The sequence below is a fragment of the Strix aluco genome, chromosome 20, assembly GCF_031877795.1.
Source record: "Strix aluco isolate bStrAlu1 chromosome 20, bStrAlu1.hap1, whole genome shotgun sequence".
Classification (NCBI taxonomy): Eukaryota; Metazoa; Chordata; class Aves; order Strigiformes; family Strigidae; genus Strix; species Strix aluco.
In genome coordinates, this window is record NC_133950.1 from 10,443,678 (window position 1) to 10,463,685 (window position 20,008).

The 20,008-nt window shown below is 40.3% G+C and overlaps 1 protein-coding gene across 1 annotated transcript in view; it reads left to right on the top strand.

The window, feature by feature from the left end:
* The window catches only part of GPR107 (G protein-coupled receptor 107), a 40,774-nt gene that overhangs the window by 2,387 nt on the left and 18,379 nt on the right, over positions 1–20,008 (top strand). Inside the window, exons 2-14 of the mRNA XM_074846604.1 lie at positions 2,874–2,999; positions 3,803–3,853; positions 4,099–4,187; positions 4,818–4,984; positions 6,786–6,820; positions 7,033–7,089; positions 7,910–8,020; positions 9,560–9,693; positions 10,623–10,698; positions 11,678–11,751; positions 12,331–12,448; positions 13,472–13,602; positions 15,450–15,493. Coding sequence (XP_074702705.1) covers positions 2,874–2,999; positions 3,803–3,853; positions 4,099–4,187; positions 4,818–4,984; positions 6,786–6,820; positions 7,033–7,089; positions 7,910–8,020; positions 9,560–9,693; positions 10,623–10,698; positions 11,678–11,751; positions 12,331–12,448; positions 13,472–13,602; positions 15,450–15,493 — 1,213 coding nt within the window. The remainder of the gene's footprint in view (positions 1–2,873; positions 3,000–3,802; positions 3,854–4,098; positions 4,188–4,817; positions 4,985–6,785; positions 6,821–7,032; positions 7,090–7,909; positions 8,021–9,559; positions 9,694–10,622; positions 10,699–11,677; positions 11,752–12,330; positions 12,449–13,471; positions 13,603–15,449; positions 15,494–20,008) is intronic.

Below are 20,008 nucleotides of genomic sequence, written 5' to 3' on the forward strand. Positions count from 1 at the left end.
AAGTTTAACGCAGCGAATGGCCAAACGTACGGGTTTCAAGAGGAACCATCGAACTGACAAGGCTGTGTAGCAGCTGTGGTGTTAGTTTCTGATTAAAGCGAGTTATCTTTCCAATTAACTGGCTCCCAAAAGGGAAGTAAAACCTCTCCTATTTTATGATATTGTCAAGATTGAAGTTTCATGTTAAATTATTATTTGGAAGATGTTATTTTTCAGTGGTTGTTTGTAAATGCTTGTGGACTTATAATGTTGGTACGTCTCAGACTTCAGTTGCTCAAGTTGAAAATACCTTTTACAACAATTCATTTAGTCTTACACAAATTATAAGTCTTGCTATTAGTTTCACACCAATAATAAAATTCCTTCCACATAAGGGTAAGCACTCTAATGAAACTTCCACTGTGTGATCCCAATTAGATTTTGGGCAAAATGTTAAAGAATATTTTTCTGCCTGTTCTAGGCTACAGGATCTCGGATACCACTTTCATGTAATCTTATTCAACTGTTGCAGGATCAATTTTTATCCTAGAGGAGTGGAAGAAGTCAGGAAGATTTTTATGGAAATAAGCTGAGAACTTACTGTATTGGTTTGACTGTAACCTCTTGGTCATTAGTCCCAGATCATCTCTTCTCAAAGGGGCAGGCTTAACCGTTAAATGCATCCTATGTAAATTAAAATAATGTGTATGCTAACAACTCAGTTGCTTAAGTGTTCACTTGTATGGGTTCACACCTTTGTTGTAAATTTACAATTGAACATTTCTGAAGTCAGCAGCTGATTAATTATAAATAAAAGCTGGGTTCTTCCAACCTGTTAAACCTCCTGTGAGAGGTGAGGCAATTGTTAGTAACCCAGTATCTTTAAGCTGTCAATATGTGGAGCAGTAGATGCTCTCAGAGAGCGTGCCGTTGCTTGGTGGCAACTGGTGACAGAGCGTGTGGGATCACGTAAAGCTGAAGGATTTGTGAACTAAATCTGTAAACTCTAAGCACTCAACACAGATAAAATCAGAGAGGAAAGTGTGTGTGTATTAATTATCTTTTGTTGGTGTGGAACATATTAATGAACTAGCAGAGTAAATAAACTGAAGTTGAACTGAACAGCTTTTGCAAGTACTCTGAATTAAGCAGCTGTCTCTGGTCATGTTTACAAGGCATAAAACACCTTGTGGCTGGATGACACTATCCCCCTTCATACTCCCCTCTACCCGATCACCCAAACGCTTATGTGTCCAGATGTGGTTAAATACGCATGATGTGCCATGTGAAGAGCTAGTATTCATCTTCCAGTCTGACTGGGAAATTATATTGAAAGCGGTGTTAAATGAACCAGATGGGCTCTTGTTCAAGCCTGTTAAGTGACCTAGAACCCGAAGACGGCACAGCTATAATGCTCTGTTGAACAAAGCATCTGCTGTGAGGCATGTGTCACTAACTTTTTTCCTCTTCTGAGCATTAAGGGAACCATCTGGTTATTTGCCAGGTTAACTTGATTCTATTAGAGCAATCTTGTTACAGACAGATTACAAGTTAGCTGCGTCAGGATTAGTGTCCTGCTATTACAGGGAGTGATATTTATGTGTCGGGACTGTTAAAGAGATATCAACATTAATACTGGGAGTAAAGAAAGAGAGAGAATGTATTGTGCTTCTATATTTCTTAGCTCAGTCTTCCAGTACCTTGTCCAGAACAGTTTGTTTCGCGTTAGCAGGTGACTTCTCTGCTTAGAGTATTCTGCAATGATTGTCTTTTCCTAGAAGAAACAGAAAGAAGAAACAATTTTCTTATTTTTAGTGACAACTTGTAGAAGTGGTTTAAATCACATTTTAAACTTTCTTTTTAATTTTTGTGGCTCTGTTTCTGCTTTTTGTTGAATTAATGATCCTGTAGGGTTGAGGGTCCAACTGCATATCTATTTATTGATTTGTGAATGCAAGGTGACAGGGATAGGACCTTTCCTCATCTGATGGGGCAACTGTGTGTAATGTTTACTACTTTTCATGTAAGGTCCTTCATGACCTCCTTATTTAAAAAAACATGACCACTGTACTTGAACACTTATCAGCTGAGCAAGGCATGGAAAAGGAACAATTTCTACAGTTTCCTTGACAGACTGAGAGGAAGTAAACTGGTCTGCAGCTAAGACTGGAAGCAGAGGAGGGGACTGGAGTTTTCCTGTTAGAGAAACTAAGCCAAGTGATTCCGTTTGAACCCACATACCCAGTTTTCTGTATTTATCCTACTTATTAGATGCAAGGCCTTGCTAAAAATCACTTGTAGGAATGGGACTACACAAGAAATATTCTTATCTATACCATACACATAGTTTTCCAGTGTGTTAGGTGTTTGCCTGTCCAAACAGTGACCCTGCCTAACATAGGAGATCTGATGGGATGACAGTACACTGTGATACTTATTAAACACTTGGCCAAAACCCAGCTCTCGGTTAGGTAAGATCACTATAGTCAACTAATTCCTCTTCAGTCTGTTGCAATGGCAGTAGCTAGTGTTCAAACAATAGTTGTCTTGATTTGTGTACAGTATTTTTTTTTTCCTAGCAATATTTTGTTTAATCAGTGATGCCAGGTATTTAATTTCTTCCAGACCTTTTCCTTGCATATTTCTCAGTCGTATAGCCAGGTAATTAGCAAAGACACATTTATTTAAAGTTCTTACTCTTCAGGTTATTGGAAGAGTTGGCCGATTCCAGTGAAATTGTTTATGTCTGAACGTATCCTAAAGAAATTTGCATTTGGTATGATCAGATAGATGTTGTGCATGAATACTTGTGTCTGTCTCTGTCACCCTTCTTCCTATTTGCTCCTGTAGACGACTGTGTATGTGATTTGTAAACTCACTTTCCTTTCTTACAGGATGATGTGAGGCAGAAAGTACACCTGAATACCTTTGGCTTCTTCAAGGATGGTTTCATGAAAGTCAATGTCAGCAACCTTTCATTAAAGCCACCGGTGGGCTCTGATGACAAGAGTAGCTTATCAGTAAGTTACTTTGAGTCCAATTACTGTATTGAGCTCCCTGTGAATTGCCATTGCCCTGAATGCCTTAACTTATGTGAGGTGTCAGATCCTACCTGGTGGTGCTCTTGGCTTTGCTCCCCACTCTGAGCCGTTTATGAGGATATGTATTTGTGGGACTTAGCCTTGACCTCTATCAGTTCTGCTTTAAGGATAAACTTTAACTTATTGGATCCTCTACTGAACTCAATGCACACATCTATAGCCTCTATTGAACACAGGTTTCCTAAGCAGTCGTCTGATGTGAGGTTTTCACAGTTGTCCTGTTACTTTGCAAGGCATTTTGTAATCATTATATCAGTAGGTTTCCAGAGCAGCAACTGTCTTATTTTTAGAGGACTCTAACATTAAATGCTGTATAGCACATTATATTAGTGACTTTAATAGACTGAAATACTAGGGTAGAAAGCACACCTGTGTTCTTACTCTTCTGTTACTAAAAGTATTAAATGTCTTCCTCAAGAATATATGGAAAAATACTGAAATAAGTTAAAAGGTTCAGGGACAGAAGGTACTCTGATTAGTTTGGGGTTGAATCGGTATATCTTGTATTCTTGGTGGATATGGATGAAGCAGCAGGTTTATTATATTTGAACAATTTTTCTGTCTAATTAGATAATGTGAAAAATACCTGGATTCTTCCTTAAACATAGGTTAATTTATTTAGAGAGCAGTACCTTTGACTCTTTCAGTGGTGGTTTGGCTTCTGATACTTAGGGGAACCCGAGCTGTTTTAATTTGACAGATTCTTCTAAATTGTCTCATAGGTGGGGTTCAGTTTGGATCGAACAAGGAATGATGGGTTCTCCACTTACCTGGTAAGAGATGCGAACTTACTTTTCTAAGCTGGGGATATCTCAGTCCTACCTTACTGCAGGAATAGTCAGAAGAAATAATTTTAAAAAAAAGGGGGGGGTGGTGCTTTAGACATGGGCAGGTTGTTAAGGGCAATTCAGTTTTACAGCTTGCTGAACTAAGAGTCATAACCTCTACCTGGTGGGGAACATGTCCCATTTCTTGTAAACAGGGGGGCATTTCAAAGATGTTTTGCTTCTATTACCAGGATGAAGAAATGGATTACTGTATCTTGAAAAAGAAACCAGAGCAAGATGTCTCTGTTGTAATCTTACTTCTGGACTTCAAAACTGAAGTGTGAGTAAATAGCGTACACTGCATTTTGAAGTTATTTCTCTAGTTGAAGCTAACATAACACTTGTGAAAATTATTTGAGGGCTTGGAAAGCTGCTGTGCATGTAGTTTATTTTTTAACGGGTTACATGAGAATTGAGGGGAGGTGAGAGAAGAAAAAAAAATCTGTCATGTAAAATGGTCCAAGAATTCTTGCTGTATGTTGGAGGGATAAGGGGACATGGGGCAAAAGAATCATACCTTAATTGTGCTGAAGGCACGAACCTGAAGTCTTGAGTCACTTTTTCAGCCATTTTATTGTTTGTCTTATGTATTTTATAGAAGTACCTTCAAGGATGCATTGCTTTCTTTTGCAAGAACAGCTGTAACTGGTTTTGTGGAAATGTACTTTCTAATGAGACTCTGGTTATCAAAACTGAATAAACTTATTTTTCTACAGCTGCTCTTGGTTTTGATGTAAATGTAGTGTGACTTCTCCCATGGTGATCAGTTCAGTGCCAGGCTTGCCTGTTCTCTGTGGTAAAAAAAACAAGACAAGTTGATTTTCCTTTACTACATATATGTAGGCTATGACAGACTCTTTATGAATGTTGATTTGATTTCATTTTGTATAAAAACTCTTTGTTTATTTAGTGTGAAAGTACGGTTCTCTGCAGAAGCTGCTTCTTTGTTACCTAAAATTTCATTCATGTCCGAGGAAAATGTTACTGCCTTAAGTACAAAGCCGCTAAAAACTTCCCAACAGAGCAGTGATTCTAGTAAAAATCCTACAAAGACCAACCAAAATACAGACAGCAAAGGTAAGCCTGCTAAGCCTGACCTATACAACCTCTTGCTGCTAGTTCTGTGTTGATATGCATCCAGCAGGGTGTTGTGGTCACAATCTGGGGTCCGCTTCGGCTAGAACTTGATACAGTCTTGTGTAAACAAACCTGTGTGTAGAGCTGCCTGCTGGGCTGGAGTCTGTCCTGCTCAGTGATTTGTGTTAACCAGCTCCGTCAGAGACCCAGCAGGACTGTTGGAGACCAACAATACCTCTGAGGAGGGGTTGAGGTACTTGGTTGTGTTGTCTGGCAAAAAGAAGGCTAAGGGGGAATTTGGTAGCCACCAGCAACTGGTTGAAGAAAGGTTAGAAGGACAGTGATGCCAAGCTATTCTTGGTAGTGGCACACAATGCAACCTGTGGCTGTTCCCCCTTACTAAGTCTTGGGTGTCTCAGATTGGAAGTTGGGAGGGAAAATAAGGCTTTCCTACGTAGGTATTCCAGTATTGTAGCAGATCATTTGTGGAAGCTGTAGAACCTCCATCCTTTGAGGTTTGAAACACTGGAACTAAACAAACACTTGACTAACCAGGGCCAATGTGATACAGTGTTGACACTAGGCATGGTTTGAGTCAGAAGCTGGATAAATACTTCCACAGGTCCTTTCCAGTCAATGTTTGTATGAGTTTGTATGTATCTACAGAGTTGAAATCTAGTCTGTCACTTAGAAGCTATGGGATGGAAAACTGACTATACCAGTAATCTTTCTTGGAGGCACAAATCTTTCTCTGACTTCCAGGCCAGCAGATGAAACAATTTTGTAATCTCAGCTCTGATGGGATTAGCTCTAGACAGTTTGTTATCCCTTCCTGGAAGACTTCAGATCAGACTACTCAGCAGTCTGATCTGAAGTAGTCTGAGTCTGTTTTGGCATGTCAAGTTCACAAGCTTTGATATTGTTGAAAATTTTGCACAGCTGTTCTAACAAGTCAAGAACTAAAGCTGGATGGTGCTGAAGAGAATTGATCTGACAGCTCTAGTCTTGCTTTTTCCTCACATTGAAAAGTGTGGCATGTACATTGACAGTGCACTGAGGTGTGGAAGCTGAAAGCAAAGCTTAAGTGTTGAACTCTTACTTCCTGGTAGAATAGGATGACCTTATGTTTGAAAAGCTTCTTGTAGGAGTGGAATGAAACTGTGAATTTGACATGCCGCTCTATTGAGGTCTCCTGCCAATTTAAGTTTCTCAAGTTCAGAACAGATATTTACTTGGCAGATCACCTATGCTTTTGGGTTTTGTTTGGTTTTTGTTTGTTTGCGTTTTTACTGGGGCCTTGCTTAGTAGAGAGCTGAGAACTTTTTCCTTCCCAAGAGCTAAATAGGACTTCCATATGTTTGTCAGGCCCTATAGTAATGTCCAGATTAAGATTAGTCAGCAAGATTAACAGTACTCAATCAGAACATTAAAAGTCATAGCTGTATACTGTATGAAACAAGGCTGTAGCCTGCATCTGGTATAGGTCACCTGCCTCCTGCATCACTGTAATTGGAGGGGTTGGAAGGACTTCTTGGGTAGGCTTTTGTAGAAGGTATAATAGTAGAGAAGCCTATCCCAGCATTTGAGGATGCACTCAGAATGAATGCTAGCTGTAGGAAGAGTCCTGGGAGAGTAAGGAGGAACTGGGAATGAATCTCTGTTAATGATTATTTAGGCAACTGCCACACAGGCGAGTGTAGGAAGACTTGAGTAAGGTATTGGCAATGTGCAAAAGGTGGTAGTCTGTGAGGATGTCTAAATGCAAACACTCTAAATGTACTATTAATACTTTTATCTCTAGATAAGAAGTCCAAACGAAGTACAACATCCTCCCAGGTAAGAAACTATCTGCTGTTCTGTTTCAGAAAGAACCCAGGGGAATATTCCAGTATAAGCATAGCCAGAAAGTGGAGAGTGTTATTTTCTGTTGCTCTCACCTTCCACTGTAAATGTACAGAATGCAGTTTTGATTGTCTGGATGATGTAGCCAAATGTCATAATTATCTGCTTAAAAAAATAAATCTAATAGTCTCTTTTCCTTTTCCCAGAGCATAGTAGAACAAGAACATCCTGTTCACAATGACAGAGGAACTTTCTCATTTCAGGTAGGGTGTCTGTCAGTGTCTAGTCTTAATGTGTGCAGACAGTTCCTTCACTGTACTACTCTGTGAAAAGTAAAAGTCTGGTGTAGATGCCTCTCTGATAGCTCAGTAAGTTTTTGAGTGGACTCTTGTTAAGAATAAGTGCTGGAAATCTCTTTCTTCATAAGGCGTGGCAGCTGTTTTAAACGGTCTTTGGTATGATGCAGTTCTCAGTATCTTAGTCTGTGAGCCTCAGCACAGTAAAGTTTACGGTGGTGTAACTAGTGCATACAGATTTCTAACAGCAAATAGCTATGACCTGACTGACTCACCTAAGAGGAAGATATTCTGTATGAAACCAGATTAATGCTTTGTTTCAGCACCCTGATTCACTTGTGGTTGTTGGTTACTATAAACCAAACACATTTTATATTCTATTATGACACAAATCTTATTTCCATAGCTATCATGATTTGTACAGTTGGGGGAGAAACAGACTAGCTGCTTATGCTTTAGAGCAAGTATGATCCAAATTTTAAGCTTTACCACATTAAATATATGACACCTCTTGTTATGTTTTCTCTGTCATGAAGTAAGTTGAACACTGATACCTAAAGGTCTTCGATTAGCGGAGTGCATAATCATAGATAGGTGCAGTGATTTTGCATCTGGAATTCTGTTGAAAGTTGCAGGTGTGCTCGTGTCCTCAGAACAGTATGCTTGCTGAAAGGAGCCAGCTTGACCCTAAAGGAGTGACATTTTTCCTGCTTCAGTAGAGATAGCTTCTTACCAGGGCAACCCTGTTAATGAGAAGAATACTGACTATCTTATTCCTTGTTTTCAGTTTTTTTTTAACATCAGCTCTGATAATCAAGAAGGTCTCTACAGCCTTTATTTCCATAAATGTGTTGGCAGTGATGGGCCGACCAATGATCAGCGGCTATTCAGTCTCGATGTGAGTATAGCTTCTAAATTATAATTAACTCATTCACTTAGACTGAAACATACAGCTTCCAATTCTAACTTGTGTACCAGGCACACACTGTACAGAGTGTATAGATGGGGTGGGAAGTGATTCAGAGTTGTGCATTTAATCTTTGTAGTGCCATTCCTGAAGGAAGCAACTACAGTAAGAAGAACTAAAATACTAGTTTTGGGGAAATGTCTGGAAATCTGGAGGCTGCGTGTGGGCTGGGTTCAGTCTACACAGTTGTGACTAGATGCTGTAATGAGATGGGAGCTAAAACAGCTGTTTGTGTTTTGCTGTGCTCAAAAATCACCTTTTTTTTTCTTTACACAATTAAAGATATTAAGGCTGTTGCTGCAATCTAAATTGTTGGTATTTGTGATTTCAGTGGTTTTGCTTTTTCTGGCCTAATTAAAGATGCGTTTTTACAGTGTTAGATGCACATCTTAAAGGCAATATGTTATAGGAAATGTCTTATCTCCTTTAACATCCAAGGGTTCAGTCCTATGCTCTTTTAAGCCAGAGTGCATTATCACAGCTCAGGCTTTCCCTTTTTTCTCTTTCTTGTGCTCATGCTGGCATCCACGCTGGTGTATGTAACAAAACTGTTCTGTAATGAATCCTTCACTGACTGAGGTAATGCTCAGCCAGGTCAGACCCCTGAACTGCTTTTTACATGGTTGTGCTGATGCTACAGCAAGGAAAAAGCACGGGAGCATGTAGGTGATAAAACTTAGCAGCCCTAACTCAGACTAGACTACTTTAAAACTGCTTCTGAAGTTGTATGTTTAGAAACCAAGTTGTTGAATTGCTGTTTGTTGCTTTGACCCACTGAAGAAGTTGGAAGGAGAAGAAAACCAGCATAACTAACCTGCTTGGTTGTATTTAGAGATGCAGAACAGTTTCAGTACTGCAAACTAGTTGTGATATGTTATTTTAATAAAGTCCTAGCACATATAACCAAGTTGTTTAGGGGCATAAATAGGATGTTAAAGCTTCTGTTTTCTCAGTCACAGGGTAATAGGCTTGCAGCAGAGTGCTTCCTTTCTCTTGGCAGGTGAAGAAATCCACTGTAGTAAACCTAAGAGTGAGTTTTTCAGCTGTGTATGACTCTCCCCACACCTAAAATCGGGACTGTGCTAAAAAACCTGCTTGTTTATGCAAGGTTGTAGATACTGTTTCTGAATCAAAGGTGGGCAAACTCTATGAAGTTTGGTATAGAGAACAACTATTCTTTGGGAAAATTACTTTGCCTTTCTGAATTACATTGCATAATTGAAGCATTGGAAGGAACCTCTGTCGTCTTCTGCTTTTCAAGGAAATTACGTGGGTGTAATTTTGCAAAATGTTTTGAGATTCTTGGGGATGAAGAGTTGCTTTTATTTTTTTCTTTAAGAGTTATAACAGTCACCGCTTCAGAAAAGCTGCTTTTAACTGCACAAATTTGATTGTGAACTGTAATTGTTAACTCAGTGCTTTAACAAAATGTGTTTTCAACTGTACACATAACGCACTTTTAATATTCAGATAGAAATTACGGAGAAGAATCCTGAAAGCTACCTCTCAGCGGGTGAGATCCCACTGCCAAAACTTTACATTTCCATGGCTATCTTTTTCTTCCTGTCTGGGACTGCATGGATTCACATACTTCGTAAACGCAGGTAAGCGGATCAGCTTGGTGTCAGTGACAAGTATAGGCCTATCTTGTTTGACTTTTATTTTTTTATTCCTTCTCTTAATGACCAATTCACAGTCAGATTAATCACTTGAAACTCCAGATTTGACTCAATATTGTATTCCCAGTACATACAGTTTATAGTTGAAAACAGCTGCTTCCGTCAGTATAATTTTTGCAGACTGTTGTTCTAAAGTTATCTAGTCTTATGTTAAGAAATTCTTTGTGTAGTGTGCATATTAAAATATATTGTGGCAACAAATAAACAGGAAATTCCTGTAGTTTATGACAAAAGGTGAATGCCATTTGAAAATAAATAACAAGAAAAACATGATCAAATTTTTTTCATGTGGGGAATGGCAGCTTACGACAGTGGAGAGCCATAAACATTTTGATTATAGTTGAAAGCGGTAGGAATTCCTAATTGAAAAGCGTGCTTCTTAATATTTAAAGCATAGCAACAGAAGCCAGGAGCACCTGTTATTCCATCTTGGCTTTACCTTTGGCTTAGTCTGAAGTTCACTTGGTAATCAGGTTATTTGGTAGTCTGGAGTTCACTTGGTGATGTGGTGTAGTGACTTGGAGGTGGAGGGTGATGTAACACATGTTTGAATCAGGTTTAGCAAATTTTCTAACAGTTATGGTCTATATATGCAAGATGTTCCTATGAATTACTGTTTTTAATTAAACCAAGTATTAAAAATCAGAGTTGTAGAACATGTAGTTGAAATGTTCAGGATGTTGCAAAAACCTGGGCTGCAGCATTAAGGGGTATCCTTTTACACTGGTAATCAGCTCAGCCTGGGAGTTACTGTTTGACATTTGTAGGTTTTAAAGGAATACCCTTGGGAACTGAAATTTTTACTGCTGACTTTTAATTGATGCTCTTCCTTCTTTTTTTTTTTTTCTTCCCAGAAATGATGTCTTTAAGATTCACTGGCTAATGGCAGCCCTGCCTTTCACAAAATCTCTGTCCTTAGTCTTCCACGCGGTACGGATGATGTCTCTGCCTGAAGTTGTTTAGCTAGGAAGTAGAAACATGGATCCAGAGCATGCTGTTAGAGAAATCTGCTTTGAGGGGGGAGAATGGGGGAGAGAGAGAGAAGTGTCTTTCATATTGAAGCACTGGAACTGAACTGCAGCTGTTTGGTGGAAGTGATTCAGTTTTCATCAGCAAATTCTGACTTGAGATCGTGGCCTGAAGTGGTGAAGCAGCAAGCGTATAGGAGGGTTGAATGAGTTCTGTGAATCCTAATGTTTTGGCCATCTGTGGCTGGCCTGAAAATTTGAGCTGTGGTGCTGCTTTGGCTACACAGCTTGCAATAAATGTTAATAAATGGAACCCTTGATGAATGTTTGTAAAATTCAAGGGCACTACTTTAGATGAAGTATTATGGTGTACTGTAACAGACCTAACATTATAAGCTTTAACACTTTCAATACATAAAGTCCCTGCTGAATTGTATTGACTTTGCCTTTCTACTGGAAAGATTTCATAAACAAAGGTAATGAGAAGCATTTAATCCTTCAATGTTTGTGCCAGCTGTGATTTTTCACCTTCATGTTCATGATAGGATAACTGCTACAAGTGTTTTTGGGGTCTAATGAATCTGGTTTCCACTGAAATTAGAAAGCCTGTAGTAACCTAATGCAACTGAACTTGAACAAGGAATGAATAAATAGGTTACAAATGCAGTTGTTTATCTATAGTTAAGTGTGGGAAGGATGTAGATTGCATGAGATATATCCACTAACACTTAGGAAATACGGCAAATGGAAATGATGTCACTGTTGCTGAACAAAACTAGAACACATTGGGAGGGAGTGTTCTCTAAGATATAGCAGAGCTGAGTTTGTACCCGCTGATTGGAAAATGAATCTTGAAGTGGCTGTCAAGCAGACCTATTTTATAGACATGGGCGGGGTGCTGATGAGCAGCTTGTAATACGTACTGTGTTTTCTGCTTCCAGATCGACTATCACTACATTTCTTCTCAGGGGTTTCCTATTGAAGGCTGGGCTGTTGTTTATTACATCACTCACCTGTAAGTATGTCAGAAGATTCATGTGATAGATTCAGACAATGAAACTGAATTCCCTTGGGGGGCTGCCCACCTCCCTTCCTCCTGAGCAAACTGGAAAATTGCTGATTCTTTGGTACTACAGCCTGAATGACAGGACAACAATCAGCCCTGTGTGAAGGGGAAAGCTCTACTTATAGAGAGCAGCTGCAGAGAATTGGTACTTATCTGGGTGGAGGAGTAAAAGGAGAAATGCTTTGCTTTTCTTTGTTCATACTAATATTCAAGTATCTAATTTGCTCTTGGTGTGAATGGTAAGAGGGTACAGCTGCCAGTGTTTTCTCCTGTTCACTGTGGTGAATGGATGACTCCCCCAGGAAAAGACTGTGTATATTGACAATTGTGAATGAAGTGTAATATTGCTATGTGATACACAGTTGTAAGCAAGTACATCTGCTTCACTGTTGTAGGATAAGCACTTGCCAAAATTATGAATAGCAAGGCATTTGTTTGGGTTTGTGACTTTGCTGACTGTAGGAGAGAACCTGGGCAGAAGAGGAAGTGTGATAAAGTCTCTCACTGCAGTATCTGTTTCTCTTTCAGACTGAAGGGTGCTCTTCTGTTCATCACTATTGCCCTTATTGGCACAGGCTGGGCTTTCATTAAACATATCCTGTCGGATAAAGACAAAAAAATTTTCATGATTGTCATCCCACTTCAGGTGAGGACTGAGCTCTGTCAATACTTACTATCTTGTGGGAGAGCTGCTTGTGGAGAGTGTAAAAGACTGAATTCTGCACAAAAATACTATGTAGTTACTGCTTGTATAAGCCTATTGGTTACAATTTCAATTGAGCTGGAATATCCTGGGCCAGAAGTTACTTCTGTAATTTTCCCCACTTCTCCCTATACTGAGTATGAGGTAATGATAATCAAATAGCATCAGCAAATGAACAACTAGCTATAGAGTAGGTATATTCATGCTGGGACAAAGCTTGGGCTGCAAAACAGCACTAAACTGTTAAGCAGAGAAGGTAAATGAAAGTTTTCATTTCTGAAATGCTTGCTGAACGGGCTTAAGAAAAAAAAAATAAGGAGAAAACAGAGACTTGTAGGTTCATTGGGTCTGAGGGAAATTTTCCCAGTGTGTTTGAAGCGATCAGTGCTTGTCTCCTGCTCTAGGAACTGAAGTAAATAGGAAGGCAGCACTTCTATTTGTTGTAGATAGAACAGCTTTTCTGCCTTTCCAGACAGAATCCCTTACCCAGACAGAATCCCTTACCCAGCTGCAAAACCAGAAGTATATAGTTAGTGTCTGAGGCTCTTCTAGAGCTCAGGTATGGAGTACAAAACATAGTCGATGACCAGTCTGAATTATTGGTTTAATTTAGAATAATGCATTTAAACTGTTTGCTATCTGTCTGTATGTGAAGTCCTGTTTCTGTATTTTTATAATTTTGCTATTTTTATCTCTGCTGATACAGTAGATTCAGCATAGTATATAACAAAAAGGACTACTTTCTGAATGCCAGCAGAAATAAGTTCCAGTTAGTTTTATTTCTGTAAATCCTGTGAAGATGCTGCTGAACGTGTGACTCTCTTGACATACAGCTGCAGAAGAATTGTTGATGTTACTGAATGGGCTGTTTCTGTAACCATGGGACAGCTTTTGCTGAATTGGCAGCCCACATCTAGTACCTCCTTGGAAAGCTTCTGAAACCATTAAGCATATTTTGTCCTGTAGGTACTGGCAAATGTGGCGTACATCATCATAGAGTCAACAGAAGAGGGCACAACTGAATATGGACTGTGGAAAGAAATCCTTTTCCTGGTGGACTTGCTATGTTGTGGAGCCATCCTATTTCCAGTGGTATGGTGAGTCACTGCATGTGTTGTGTGGTTTCTATGATAGTTTGAGCAGTTTCTGAACTAATGGGTATTGACTGCTGATTAGAGCTAAAGATACTGCCAAAGCAAAAAAATGTCAGTCCTTTGGAGTCAAATGTTCTGTTACTTTTTTTAAACTGTCAGTCTTAACACTTCAGTCTTGTGTTGTGGAAGATACCTTATCCCCAAAACAAGTAAGGTGGGTGGCGATTTAAGTGTGGCCAGCACATTGCAGACTAGATGCTTTTGAAACTTGGAATTTTGCAGATGTGCTGATTCTTACATAGAGAAACAGGGTTTTGCTTTACTGCCTTAGGTTGGAAACTAGGCTGCTAAATTCTAAAACAATAGTGCTGTCTAAGATCAGTGCTGCCTTCGACCAGAGTAGCTGCATTTTTACTTGACTGTTTAGAAGAAATAATCCCACAGGGAGCATTTCCCTGCCCTTCCTTCCACTCTACTTGGCAAGGAATAATGTTGGTTATATAAAACTCAGCCAAAACACAGATAATTCAGTTAAACACTATTGTTGCTTCTTGCCAGTTAGAACATTTATCTTCTAAATTAATCTTAATTGAATAAACAGATGGATTTAAAGGAGGAGCTTCTGGCTCCTTGCTTAGTAAACACAGAATATTCTTATTTTTCTCCAGCATCTCCAGTATATTCTGAAATGCAGAGTGAATATAAATGTCTGTCTAGTAAGCATGTCATCACTCTAGAGCATCTAACTCCTGAGCTTGAGAACTGTTTTGTAATGTATATGTATGTGTGTAAAGTCACACATCCATGTTGCTCAGTAGATGGGCGTAAGCTTCAGCTTGGCCTGTGAGGGTGGGTTTCAGCTGTCCTTACCTTCCCAGTCATCTTCCGTGTAAGGGAAAAACCCTACACGGTCTTAGTGGCCGTCTGCCAAGGCTGGGAGATGTTTTCCAATAAATTTGCAATACCCATTTGTCCCTTCCCCTATTCTGTTCAAATGCTGCACCTCTTCTGAGGTGAGAGCGTTTGGGTGTGGCAAATAAAAGTGCAGGAACATTAGCCTTAATTGTAGAGAAACTCTGATTTCCTGCATTAAAGGTGACTTTGACAGTCACAGCCCTTAATACCTAATGCCAGAATCCATATGTCCTATGAAGTGATATGCTGGTACCAAACTTGCTTTCCATAAAGGAACTGTATCTGAAGAACAAATGCTTTTGGCTGAACTGCCCTGTAACTGTTTAGAGCGTGCAACCAGTTTTCCTGCATTGTCATGGTATCAACACAAACTGGCAGTGGAGCCCAGGACACAAAATCCTGCCTCTTTTTCATCTGGGTAGTGTCACTGCAGCTGGTGGGATGATTCATGCGAGCAAGGTGACTAAGACTTGGCCCTTGGGTTTACATTCCTGCAGGGTAGCTTCTGTTACATAAGTTGCCTATGTAGACATGTAAGCTGTAATCAACTATTTAAATGAAAAGGGCTTAAAAGAGCAGTAAGATGCCAGATGCTTGGCACTAGTCTCAGTAGTAGCTCAGTTTAATTGTTCAAGTGGAAAGCATTATTCTGGAAAATGCCCCAGTTTCTTACTCTGCTCCTTCCCTCCCACAAAGTTTTCTGTAGGCTGAAGTAGGCTTTAGCAATCGGCTTTCTTAATCACAAGGAGATACAGATACTTGAACTAACTGCCTGAGCTGGGGAGATGGGGGTGAAGTGAAATACATGCAGTGCTAAGCACAGTTAATTACGAACGTAGCTCAGCCATAAAGAGCTAAGGAAACTTGTCGGAGTTCTAGAGGGCTGCAGTAAAAAGGGAGTGCAAAAATTACAGCTAATCTATTTTATTTTTCAGGTCAATAAGACATTTACAGGAGGCTTCAGCAACAGATGGGAAAGGCAAGTAATCTGTAACTTTTCTGTTTTATGCTATATGCCATAAGATAATGCCAGAATTTCAAACACATGATGCTAATTTAAAGTATGTAAACTACGACTATAAATCTATACTATGTTATTGTCACACTGCTGCTTTTCCTCAGTGGGTTTGTGGGAATAACTTTTGGAAAATTACTTTTTTTCGTGTTGCTTTGACTATCAGAACTCATATGTGGAACTCATTCTCTGGTACTTGCGCAGCTCTGAGCTAGACACGACATCTAGAGGAAAAAATCTTGATGGATTTGCTGCCTTTTCTCAGACTCAAGTGTTCAGAAGCAGAACTAGAAACAAATTTCAGAATTGCTGACTATTAGTCAAAATAGACCCCCTTATTTCCTTATCTTGATTTTTGCAGAAACCTGTTCCTGCCAGAATAGAGGCAAACAAACCTCATTATGAAATTGTCCATAAATTGGCATTCGATGTAACCCAGTTCGTGCCTTGTCCATGTTTGTACAGCAGCTTAAAGGACTGCTTGTGTGAAGTTGAGTTATGTCTATTGTAGCAGTGAAAATGAGATGATGGATGGAAAGCCAACCCAAATATATCTACTGTAGTGTGTGCTTTTCCTGCCTTATCCACTCACTACTTCTGCATTAGTTCCTCAGTTGGCTGCAGATGCAAGCCACGGAGCATAGTGCTGGCTTCCTTGGAAGCAGGCAGCCATTTCAATATTCTGTCATTTGATGGCTTACTCTTCTTGAAAGCTGGATTTGCGGAAGGTCCTTTGGGCTGAAAGGACGTTGCCAACAGTCTTATCCCTTAACTCCTGTCTCTCCCTTCTGCAGATGGCCTCTTAGGTCTGGGTATGTCTTCCAGCCATTTCCTTGCTTCCATGGAGACACTTGCATTTCAGTGCAGATTGCCTCTAGTCTAGTAGGTGAAGTGTAAAGCTGGGTTCTGAACTCAGCTCTGCAGACCACAGATTAGGTCTTGTCTTGCCATCTGTTAGACTGAAACAATACTTAAGATGAGCCCATCTTTTTTTTTTTTTGAGATTCCAAGCTGTTTAAAAAAACCAAACAACCATACACACACAGAGGAAAAAACCCAAACCTAAAGGGGGGGAAAATATTAATTTCTAATATAAACCAATGTGAAAGAGGTTAGTGTTGATAATGTAACATGAATGTTATTAGGGTAGCTTTCTCATCAGTGTGTTCACATGGGTTTAGTAACATTCACTGATTAATTTGCTTTACCTTGCCCAGTGAGCATATGTTCTGGAGTATTCTTACTGTTAAAGTCTGCTTAAATTTAGATACTCCTTGAAGCAGTCTCTTCTGAACTAAGGACTTCATGTATGTAAGGCCTGGTTCTTAGCTGAAGCCACCGTGTGTGACTGCAAATAGGTCAGCTTTCCTGTAACTAAGACGGAACTGCTGGGTGGCAGCGCAGTCTGTGACTGTTCCTACACTGAGCACTCAGCAGCTAGTGCCTGAAACTGAGACACAAAACCTCTAGATCTGTGTGGCCTCGGGTGATCACCCCGTGCCTACCTTGCACTTAATGGTTCTTATCACAAGATGGTGCTATGGAGTTTGCTTGACATTGAGTGAGGGAGAGAAGTGGCCAACATCAAGGATGTTCAGCATAAAGGCTGGACCTGTCCAGTCATCATTGTGATGGGTGGAATCTGGATCTGAGTAAAACCAAGCAGTTCTGAAGGATGAGCTCTAGTGTATAATAGAGGGAAAAGAAAATGGTGATCTGGAAAAAACTGGTTGTGTCTTTATAGCTAGTCAGTACTAGGCACAATAGTCCCTAAGGACTGTCTTTAGTCCTGTTTCTCTTTGTGGTGTTCTCCACAGGTAATGGCACTCTTTATCTTGAATGTTGCTTGTGGATCACCTACTGCTGCTACCACACTTTACCTACTGATGTTACCATCTGGTTGTGCAGATCCTGCAAATTCAATAATTGTGTGTTGAGAGGAACATAGCAGCTGTGTTATGCTACACTAGTAATAAAAGAAGCTAAGGGAAAAAAATTTCAGAGGAAACGGGCACCAGATTGTGACCAGGATGGCCACAGTGCTGGGACTCACTTGTGAAATACGATGGGATTAGAGTGTTTAGAGGCTGTTGATAGGAGCCCATGGGGAGCAAGAGAATGGCAATGTGATGCCAGAAGCAGAATGTTGCCTAACGATGTCGTGCTACTAGTGTGCCTGGTTGAGAAAACCAAAAGTGATATGGTTGCACTGTAATAAGGTAAAACCATTCATATTAGACCTATATAGTTTTGTCTAGCACCACATGCTCTTAACTCTGTAGGCTTCCCTTGGAGGTCCTGTTCTGCAGAGGTGCTGTGCAGTGTCTTAGCTTCTCACGAGAAAAAGCGGACCAGTGTTAACTCTAAAATCACCAGCATTTTTTTTCCACAGATGAAGATAGTTTTCTCCTGAAGTGATGAAAAATACTGAATCCTTTCCTAAGCAGTTTAACTGCTGCACTGCCTGTCTTGTGGTTAGAGCTGACTGAATCTTGTGCAGACAGTTCTGGTTGGACTGCCTATTGCTTGCTAGGATTTATTGTCTAGTATTACCTCAAAGGCTGCTTTTCCTATTCTCTCACACAGACTTCATTAACTTGTAGGGTGTCTTGGGGAATTATATGCTATAAATTCAATAGCTGTTTTTCTTGGTGCTGAGTTTTCTGGTCACCTTCCGGCTGGTGAGAAAGATCTAAGGTAATTTTTGCTTCCTTGTATGTTTTGGAACTAACAACTCTAGGACTTCATGGCTTGTTATCCCAGTGGTGTTTCCTGACTGTCTGTCTGTCCTTGTCCTTTTCCAGCTACTTCACAACCTGTTTATTAGATAGCACTCCCTTGGGTCAAGTGCAGCCATGACTGCAGCGTGACTAGACTAGAAATGAAGCAGAAGGCTGGTTGGACTACCAGTCTTTGAGTCTGTTACAACTGTGCCTGCTGTAGGCCTTTGTATTAGCAATGTACAGTTATTAAGAAGGCTTTTTTTTTACCAGCAATGATTTGGAGTCACTAGCTAATGGTCATTTAAACTTGATTTTTTTTTTTTTAAAGATGATTTTCTAGAGTGGGAAAGCTAGAGGAATGGGTCTAAAGCCATAATTATCCTGGGAGACCTTATATGCACAGATGCTGTGGATTGTTAGTGAAGAGTAGGCATGGTACAGTGATACAGCTGACTTTGAGCTGTCTGGTTGTTTTCTTTTTACCCTTGAAGGTGATCCTTAAAGCAAAATATCTGACCTACACAGGCTTCTTACCTTGCACAGCAGTGGGTGTAGACATCCCATTTTTAGAAGCTTTTCTCTTGCCCTTTTAAAATCGCCACCTCCAGACTTAAGCAAGCACATAGCTGCAGCTCTTTGGTCTGTCGCTGTATCTTCTGTCAGGTGGGAGCCTGTGCTCTCTGTCCGTTTCTAGATTTGCATAACAAATATCTGCAGATTTAAGGAAATGAGCCTTGCAAACTGAGCTAGAATTGTTTGTGCTGCACAGCTGCTCAACTACCACTACCTTGTTTACAGGTATCATGAGAAAAGGCAGAGAGGGAGTATGTTGCAGTAAACTTGCTTATTTTTGCTTGAAACTCAGAAGTTCTTGGTCACTGGACCTCTCAAGTCTCATAACTCACTCTTGTGTATCATGTCATCTGTTGTTTGAGGGAGGAATGGAGGGCTGGAAACACCACTGCAGTTTTTGTTCTGCTTGTACCTGTGTGTGTGTGTGTGACGAGAGATGTGAAACTCGGTGCAGTCTGATCACGAACGGTTAGCAATTTTCCTGAAGCAATGCAGCATGTCATAGTTGGCAGCAGAATTAGGGGAAATACGTTGCAGCGTGTAGCTCCCAGGCAACATTCCCTGTGTGCCGTGCAGTGGGCAAATGATGATTAATGCTCTCATGCTTGCCCCCATGTCAGGAAAAACCATTTGCCGTATTCAGTGTCTTCCTGCTTCTGTACCATGAAAATGCTGTGAACAAAGAGGCTCCTGGGTGGTGCAGAACACCCTCTGCTTAGCTGAGCTCAGCAGACGCTGGAGGCGATGGCTCTGTGGAGACCCGTGCTAAAACACCTCCGCAGCTCTCCAGCGAGGAGGGCGTAGAGCAGGGGTAAACATGTTCCAGGCAGTACATGGGCATCTCAAACCTTGAGATAAAGCTTAGTGATCTAAGTGTCGAGACCTCAGTGGATAACACTGATGAGCTGGGAAATGTTGAGCAATGAAATAGGCCTATTCTGTGCCAGTGTACCACTTCCAGGCACCCTGGATAGCTGTCAGGGTTGATGTAGCAATTACGTGTTGGAGATACATTGCATATCCTGTACTTTGGACTTCCTTCTGACCCTGGTGGGCAACTCTTGTGCCAAATGGCTAATACGTTTCAGAATATTCAAGATTAACTAGTCTGTGCTGCCTTCTCTTGTGTGACACTGAGAGTTGTAGCTGTTTGCTTGACCTCTTTCTAGCATAGGAATGCTTT